Raw genomic sequence first — 9,561 nt, 5'->3', positions numbered from 1 at the left:
AAAATCTTTAATTGGCAAAAATCGTATTCAAAAATCACGTTCCCCACCTTCTCACCTCAATATTGTTTTGCTATTGAGAATGTCTTTCTTTTGAGGCAAAAATATCGGTTCTATCTCTGCAAAATTCAGAGATATTGATTAAGAAGCATATAATTTCTAACAAAAACAGTAGTATGACAATCGGTCGGAAAAACTCGTGCAAAAAACTCGTTTGCCGTGAATACTCATCCCACCATCCATATAAATATGAAATAATCTTTCTCCAGAGGCGAACAGGTCGTTTCTATCTCCGCGGAGTCTATAGATATACATTTATAAACATCTAATTCGCATAAAAAATAGAGTAAAATGACCTTTAATAGGTCAAAAACGTAAGAAAAAACAACGTGCAGTAAACACTTACCTCACTACAGTTTAGCCCATGAAAAAGTCCTTCTTTTGCGGTAAAAAGATCGATTTTATTCCAGCGGAAACAAGAGATATTGAATTATGAATATATCATTTCCATTGAAAATAGGGTAAAATGACCTTTAATAGGTCAAAACCGTACGAAAAAATAACGTGCAGTGAACACTTACGTCACTATTGTTTAGCCTATGAAAAAATCTTTCTTTTGCGGTAAAAAGATCGATTTTATTCCAGCGGAATCCAGAGATATTGAATTATGAATATATAATTTCCATTGAAAATAGGGTAAAATGACCTTTAATAGGTCAAAACCGTACGAAAAAATAACGTACAGTAAACACTCACGTCACTATCATTTAGCCTATGAAAAAATCTTTCTTTTGCGGTAAAAAGATCGATTTTATTCCAGCGGAATCCAGAGATATTGAATTATGAATATATAATTTTCATTGAAAATAGGGTAAAATGATCTTTAATAGATCAAAACCGTAAGAACAAATAACGTGCAGTGAACACTCACATCACTATCGTTTAGCCTATGAAAAAATCTTTCTTTTGCGGTAAAAAGATCGATTTTATTCCAGCGGAATCCAGAAATATTGAATTATGAATATATCATTTCCATTGAAAATAGGGTAAAATGACCTTTAATAGGCCAAAACCGTACGAAAAAATTACATGCAGTGAATTCTCACGTCATAATCGTTTCGCCCATGAAAAAATCTTTCTTTTGCGGTCAAAAGATTGATTTTATTCCAGCGGAATTCAGAGATATTGAATTATGAATATATAATTTCCATTGAAAATAGGGTAAAATGACCTTTAATAGGTCAAAACCGTACGAAAAAATAACGTGCAGTGAACACTTACGTCACTATTGTTTAGCCTATGAAAAAATCTTTCTTTTGCGGTAAAAAGATCGATTTTATTCCAGCGGAATCCAGAGATATTGAATTATGAATATATAATTTCCATTGAAAATAGGGTAAAATGACCTTTAATAGGTCAAAACCGTACGAAAAAATAACGTACAGTAAACACTCACGTCACTATCATTTAGCCTATGAAAAAATCTTTCTTTTGCGGTAAAAAGATCGATTTTATTCCAGCGGAATCCAGAGATATTGAATTATGAATATATAATTTTCATTGAAAATAGGGTAAAATGATCTTTAATAGATCAAAACCGTAAGAACAAATAACGTGCAGTGAACACTCACATCACTATCGTTTAGCCTATGAAAAAATCTTTCTTTTGCGGTAAAAAGATCGATTTTATTCCAGCGGAATCCAGAAATATTGAATTATGAATATATCATTTCCATTGAAAATAGGGTAAAATGACCTTTAATAGGCCAAAACCGTACGAAAAAATTACATGCAGTGAATTCTCACGTCATAATCGTTTCGCCCATGAAAAAATCTTTCTTTTGCGGTCAAAAGATTGATTTTATTCCAGCGGAATCCAGAGATATTGAATTATGAATATATAATTTCCATTTAAAATAGGGTAAAATGACCTTTGATAGGTCAAAACCGTACGAAAAAATAACGTGCAGTGAACACTTACGTCACTATCGTTTAGCCTATGAAAAAACCTTTCTCTTGCGGTAAAAAAATCAATTTTATTCCAGCGGAATCCAGAGATATTGAATTATGAATATATCGTTTCCATTGAAAATAGGGTAAAATGGCCTTTAATAGGTCAAAACCGTACGAAAAACTAACGTGCAGTGAACACTTACGTCACTATCGTTTAGCCCATGAAAAAATCTTTCTTTTGCGGTAAAAAGATCGATTTTATTCCAGCGGAATCCAGAGATATTGAATTATGAATATATAATTTCCATTGAAAATAGGGTAAAATGACCTTTAATAGGTCAAAACCGTACGAAAAAATAACGTGCAGTGAACACTTACGTCACTATCGTTTAGCCTAGGAAAAAATCTTTCTTTTGCGGTAAAAAAATCGATTTTATTCCAGCGGAATCCAGAGATATTGAATTATGAATATATCGTTTCCATTGAAAATAGGGTAAAATGGCCTTTAATAGGTCAAAACCGTACGAAAAAATAACGTGCAGTGAACACTTACGTCACTATCGTTTAGCCCATGAAAAAATCTTTCTTTTGCGGTAAAAAGATCGATTTTATTCCAGCGGAATCCAGAGATATTGAATTATGAATATATAATTTCCATTGAAAATAGGGTAAAATGGCCTTTAATAGGTCAAAACCGTACGAAAAAATAACGTGCAGTGAACACTTACGTCACTATCGTTTAGCCCATGAAAAAATCTTTCTTTTGCGGTAAAAAGATCGATTTTATTCCAGCGGAATCCAGAGATATTGAATTATGAATATATAATTTCCATTGAAAATAGGGTAAAATGACCTTTAATAGGCCAAAACCGTACGAAAAAATAACGTGCAGTGAATTCTCACGTCATAATCGTTTTGCCCATGAAAAAATCTTTCTTTTGCGGTAAAAAGATTGATTTTATTCCAGCGGAATCCAGAGATATTGAATTATGAATATATAATTTCCATTGAAAATAGGGTAAAATGACCTTTAATAGGCCAAAACCGTACGAAAAAATTACATGCAGTGAACACTCACGTCACTATCATTTAGCCTATGAAAAAATCTTTCTTTTGCGGTCAAAAGATTGATTTTATTCCAGCGGAATCCAGAGATATTGAATTATGAATATATAATTTCCATTTAAAATAGGGTAAAATGACCTTTGATAGGTCAAAACCGTACGAAAAAATAACGTGCAGTGAACACTTACGTCACTATCGTTTAGCCTATGAAAAAATCTTTCTTTTGCGGTAAAAAAATCGATTTTATTCCAGCGGAATCCAGAGATATTGAATTATGAATATATCGTTTCCATTGAAAATAGGGTAAAATGGCCTTTAATAGGTCAAAACCGTACGAAAAAATAACGTGCAGTGAACACTTACGTCACTATCGTTTAGCCCATGAAAAAATCTTTCTTTTGCGGTAAAAAGATCGATTTTATTCCAGCGGAATCCAGAGATATTGAATTATGAATATATAATTTCCATTGAAAATAGGGTAAAATGACCTTTAATAGGTCAAAACCGTACGAAAAAATAACGTGCAGTGAACACTTACGTCACTATCGTTTAGCCTAGGAAAAAATCTTTCTTTTGCGGTAAAAAAATCGATTTTATTCCAGCGGAATCCAGAGATATTGAATTATGAATATATCGTTTCCATTGAAAATAGGGTAAAATGGCCTTTAATAGGTCAAAACCGTACGAAAAAATAACGTGCAGTGAACACTTACGTCACTATCGTTTAGCCCATGAAAAAATCTTTCTTTTGCGGTAAAAAGATCGATTTTATTCCAGCGGAATCCAGAGATATTGAATTATGAATATATAATTTCCATTGAAAATAGGGTAAAATGACCTTTAATAGGTCAAAACCGTACGAAAAAATAACGTGCAGTGAACACTTACGTCACTATCGTTTAGCCTAGGAAAAAATCTTTCTTTTGCGGTAAAATAATCGATTTTATTCCAGCGGAATCCAGAGATATTGAATTATGAATATATCGTTTCCATTGAAAATAGGGTAAAATGACCTTTAATAGGTCAAAACCGTACGAAAAAATAACGTGCAGTGAACACTTACGTCACTATCGTTTAGCCCATGAAAAAATCTTTCTTTTGCGGTAAAAAGATCGATTTTATTCCAGCGGAATCCAGAGATATTGAATTATGAATATATAATTTCCATTGAAAATAGGGTAAAATGACCTTTAATAGGTCAAAACCGTACGAAAAAATAACGTGCAGTGAACACTTACGTCACTATCGTTTAGCCTAGGAAAAAATCTTTCTTTTGCGGTAAAAAGATCGATTTTATTCCAGCGGAATCCAGAGATATTGAATTATGAATATATAATTTCCATTGAAAATAGGGTAAAATGACCTTTAATAGGTCAAAACCGTACGAAAAAATAACGTGCAGTGAACACTTACGTCACTATCGTTTAGCCTAGGAAAAAATCTTTCTTTTGCGGTAAAAAATCGATTTTATTCCAGCGGAATCCAGAGATATTGAATTATGAATATATAATTTCCATTTAAAATAGGGTAAAATGACCTTTAATAGGTCAAAACCGTACGAAAAAATAACGTGCAGTGAACACTTACGTCACTATCGTTTAGCCCATGAAAAAATCTTTCTTTTGCGGTAAAAAGATCGATTTTATTCCAGCGGAATCCAGAGATATTGAATTATGAATATATAATTTCCATTGAAAATAGGGTAAAATGACCTTTAATAGGTCAAAACCGTACGAAAAAATAACGTACAGTGAACACTTACATCACTATCGTTTAGCCTAGGAAAAAATCTTTCTTTTGCGGTAAAAAGATCGACTTTTTCCAGCGGAATCCAGAGATATTGAATTATGAATATATCATTTCCATTTAAAATAGGGTAAAATGACCTTTAATAGGTCGAAACCGTACGAAAAAATAACGTGCAGTGAACACTTACATCACTATCATTTAGCCTATGAAAAAATCTTACTTTTGCGATAAAAAGATCGATTTTATTCCAGCGGAATCCAGAGATATTGAATTATGAATATATCATTTCCATTGAAAATAGGGTAAAATGACCTTTATTTAGTCAAAACCGTACAAAAAATAACGTGCAGTGAACACTCACCTCACTATCGATTAGTCCATGAAAAAATCTTTCTTTTGCGGTAAAAAGATCGATTTTATTCCATCGGCATCCAGAGATATTGAATTTAAAGACATTTTTTTGCAGAAAAGTCCACTGTGCACTGGGGCGAAATTGATCACCATATAACAAAGCAGGTTTAAGAATGAAAAATGTCCGTATGTACTAAATTTAGGTCTCCTGTATCTGAAAATGATGTGAAAATTCTTACAACTCAAGTTTTTGATCATTTTATTGCAAAATTAAGCTTTGGAAATCTGCCGAATACGCCTAAATGTAGGCAATTTGCCTTGAAATGAGCTCTTTTTTTAAGAATTAACGGTTTTATGAGCAAAAAACTATATTTGCTATGCTGTATGATATCAAAAATGAGTTCAGTAGTTCATACTTAAGCTTACGCAACATTTTAAATACTCAAAATTGACTTGTACGCATAGCACCAGTAGATTGTTTAGCACCGACATTTCCAACGGTATTGCTTACATCTTCAAAAAGTGTGAATATTTCTATGCAAAACTGAGCCTAATAAAAATGAAATAGTGCAACATCATCATTAGACATGCATAAACTAGTAAACATTGAATATCTGTGGTGCCAACGAAGCTTTCAGCATCCTTCGGAAGAAATGTTTTTTGGTACCGACCTGATCAAACCCGCCCCACTGATCAATTTGCCCCCTTTTGAAATTTCTGAAAAGAGGACGTTCTCTTTAATATTTGTAAAAAAAGTAAAAAATTTCATGTAAAATACTTCATCAGTAAACTTGATAATTTGATCAATATTTGTAAGACTAATGATAAGATGTAGATCAGAATCTCAATCCAGTATAGCGATTATTCAATCCAAAATATAAAATACATATCAGGGGGCGATTCTAAAATATATTGACCTCATGGGGGCTTTAGTGTTTAAGAAAAACTCAAAAATTCTTTTTGATCGCAGATATCTGTAGGCCAGAATAGGAAAAAATCTGTTTAATTACATATAAATCTATGTATGTGGCATCACTGATCAGAAAAAATCAAATGCATCTCTGACTTACACATTGAGCATGCCTGTTAGTCTTAAGCAGTCGTCTGATTAGTTCCTTGTGTAAGTGAAGCTGATCTGACAATATTGGAGTAGCAACAACGGGCGGTCAATCAAACTCAAGCTTGATTCTGGACATGGGTTGGACTTAAGTTGAAGATGAATCGAAGCCAAATTAGAAATTTTCAAGAACACGGATCTGGAGAACCAAACATCCGTTTGAGCTGAAAACTTAATCGATTGGTAGCTAGTGACCAATCGATTAGGTTTTCAGCTCAAACGGGTGTTTGCTTCTCCAGATCCGTGCTCTTGAAAATTTGAACTTTGGTTTCGATTCATCTTCACCTTAAAACTTGATAGATTGCGTTTTTTTTTTGTAGAGTATGAAATAACCGCTCACTGCGTTCGTTGCGATTTTCTAGGCTTTACATTGCAATTTTCGAGAACTTTTTCCTTGTTGGTAAACATTGTCACATTATAGAACAGCAACCATATACCAAATTCGATTTTATGTTTAAAACAACCGATTATTCACGAGTTGAAAAGGTTGCAACAAAATTGCCTCCTGTGATTGTCATGATAATTTTTCTTTTGATTATATCCCAATTCGTAAAAGTTTGAATAAACGGTTGTGAGCACGCTTGCTTTGTTGTTTGTTTTTCGTCTGTTTTGATGACAATTTGATTCACTGCTCCAAGGAATTCGTGAGTACAAAATGACATATCATAGATTAATACGCAGGTTAAAGTTACCTTTTAGATGTTCCTTTGATATAATATCTACAATAATCCATATTTACAAAACATTCATAGTTATGTACTAAACGTATGTTGTATAGATTTGAGGCTACAAACTACAGTTATGTAATATAACGTCCAAATTCACGTGAATATAGGTAAAGAAAAAGCACTAATTTTCGATCTAAAAGAGTTCTATGCCAATTTTCGTATTTCCATGCAAAATAGGTCAACATTGTATGGGTGGGTTGAAAACTAGTTATAGGTCGAAATTTAGTGCTCTTCTCCTGCTAAGCGTATTGTATACTTACCTTAACATAATTATTTGAGGGTTTGTTCATTCTATTAGAAGCAAAACTGCAACAACTGGACATGCAGACCGTTTGAAAATGTAACACACAAATATTGCCTTTCATTTACTGTTTCACACCCCAAGAGGTCATGGAGAGATCCGAAAATTACTTTCGGAAGAATGAGTTTGTTTCGCATTGTACCCTCAGTATAACTGACAGCAAACCGTTAACCAAAATAAGATCATTTCGATTTTGGCGAAAAAACAGGTTTATCTTCCCATTATGCACTTCTCCCTTCGTAACCGTTGTTGGCTTCGCATGGCATATGCAGTTTGTGGGATGCAAGAATTATTAAGCCAAAGAAGGAAGGAATGTAGAAGTGAGAGCATTTTTGGTGGACGGTTATCATTCCATCCTTGTACGTCGGACAGCTACAACATAGCCCCTCGAGCTTTCTGGACTGACTCAGGACTACACTTGAGAAGCGATGGAGACACACAAAGTTTGGTGGATGCTTGTAATATTTGCTTTGATCGAAGTGAGGCAGGCAATCGATCCAGTTGTAAGTATAGAGTAATCTGACTGCTTCAGTGGAACAAAGTTTAAGGAATTCCATTTGCAGACATCTCCAGGCGAGAACACCACTCCGAAAACTGGTGGATACATTCCAGCTTTGGGTCTTCTATCGCTAGTTTATGCGGATCCACCGATACAGCAACCCCCCAACAAATGTGCCGATTGTTGTGAGTAGTTTCTGTGTGCTCAGAGCTGCATTAGGATGGGTCAAAATTTGAATAAAGTTCAAAAATACAATCTTCCATATCTTTCCTATTATCCTTAGGATGGTAGAGAAGGCATGGGTGATAGTTTATTTTTTATTTTATTTTTTTTTCAAATTTCCAGTCGCCCTATGCTGCATATTTCAAAATATTTACAAAACAAATTAATGCTTCCAGTATGCGGTAGAACCAACTCCGGTAGAATTGTTTCAGGAAGTGAAACAACCGTCAACAAGTACCCGTGGATGGCCGCGATTGTAGATGGCGCGAAACAGATTTGCGGTGGAGCTTTAATCACCGACCGACACGTGGTGACGGCAGCTCACTGCATCGTTAACAATCCTGAACTTTTAAAAGTTGTACTATTGGCACACGACTGGTCGAAAAACGAGCCACAGCGAATCATTTCCAGGCTGGAGTGGGTTGCAAAACATCCTGAATACAAGATCGATAAGTATTACATCAAATTCGATGTAGCCGTTTTGAAACTCGCTACTGTGCTGGAAATGAACGACAAGCTTCGCCCCATATGTATGCCTGATCCAGCTGTGCCTGATAAGACTTATGATGTGGTAAGAAGAGTAAATGTGAATGTCTTACTTCTTACTCAATATCTTCTTCTGATCTTTTAAGGGTACTGCTTTAGGATGGGGAAAAACTATCGAAGACGGTTCATTATCAAAAACGCTACGAGAGGTGGATCTGAACATCCTAACCAACACTGATTGCAAAACCAAATATTATTCACCCAACTTGATCACGGATGATATGGTGTGTGCCTATGCAGTCAACAAAGGTGTCTGCACTGGTGATGGCGGTGGGCCGTTGCAAATCAAAAACAAGGAAATTAAATCCCCGGACGTCTACCAACTGTTGGGACTTGCTTCCTGGGGTGATGGATGCGCTAGGAACAACAAACCTGGCGTTTTTTCGAAAATTACTCCGGTTCTGAGTTGGATCAAGAGTATCACGACGGATGGTTGCTATTGTAGAATGAAAGAAGCTACAGGCGGTATGGTCGCCGTTGGAAAGACATAAGCATCCCTTGAAACGCATAAATTCTTCAAATTTAATCACGATTAGCATGCAACCATAAAGCTAATAAGTTAAAAAGCAATAGACATATTATAAGTCAGTGTTTTAAACTCGCAGAAAAAATAATAAATAATGTTCGAAAAAACTGTCTATATTGCCCCGGAAGGCTTTTACAAATTTCATTATTTTAGTATGATAAATTTTTGTTTGAATATTCTTTAAAATTAATTTCTAGAATACATGAGATATTTATCGGTAGCCAGGTCACCCCGTAGGTGAAAATTGGCACTAAAAATTACATATTTATTTGATTCTACATCAATTAACTTGATAAAACCTCGCCAACAATATTTCGCCAAATCACTCTCCACCCACGCGACTGCGACCCACGCTCTCCAGGTTCTGGTCAATCCACCTAGCTCGCTGCACCCCACGCCTTCATATTGCGATTGGATTCGTAGCGAACACCATTTTAACAGGGCTGTTGTTCGGTATTCTTGCAACATGCCCTGCTTAGGGTATTTCTGCAGGATTGGCCACCTTCA

The 9,561-nt window shown here is 34.8% G+C and overlaps 1 protein-coding gene across 1 annotated transcript; it reads left to right on the top strand.

Moving 5' to 3' along the window:
* Positions 1 to 7,689: 7,689 nt before the first annotated feature.
* On the top strand, positions 7,690 to 9,167 carry LOC5564698 (venom serine protease). Its single transcript, XM_021838593.1, has 4 exons — positions 7,690 to 7,764; positions 7,825 to 7,945; positions 8,159 to 8,553; positions 8,615 to 9,167. The coding sequence occupies exons 1-4, from the start codon at positions 7,690 to 7,692 to the stop codon at positions 9,017 to 9,019; spliced, it is 996 nt and encodes a 331-aa protein (XP_021694285.1). The 3' UTR covers positions 9,020 to 9,167.
* The last annotated feature ends 394 nt before the right edge of the window (positions 9,168 to 9,561 follow it).

This window comes from Aedes aegypti, chromosome 1, assembly GCF_002204515.2.
Source record: "Aedes aegypti strain LVP_AGWG chromosome 1, AaegL5.0 Primary Assembly, whole genome shotgun sequence".
Classification (NCBI taxonomy): Eukaryota; Metazoa; Arthropoda; class Insecta; order Diptera; family Culicidae; genus Aedes; species Aedes aegypti.
This window is presented reverse-complemented; position numbering and strand designations above follow the sequence as displayed.

Bases quoted from the DNA above. Each gene is read 5' to 3' on its own strand.
- LOC5564698 (XM_021838593.1), top strand. From the start codon at position 7,690: ATGGAGACACACAAAGTTTGGTGGATGCTTGTAATATTTGCTTTGATC. The intron at 7,946-8,158 runs GTGAGTAGTTTC...TAATGCTTCCAG, and splicing joins CAACAAATGTGCCGATTGTT to TATGCGGTAGAACCAACTCC. The intron at 8,554-8,614 runs GTAAGAAGAGTA...TGATCTTTTAAG, and splicing joins CTGATAAGACTTATGATGTG to GGTACTGCTTTAGGATGGGG.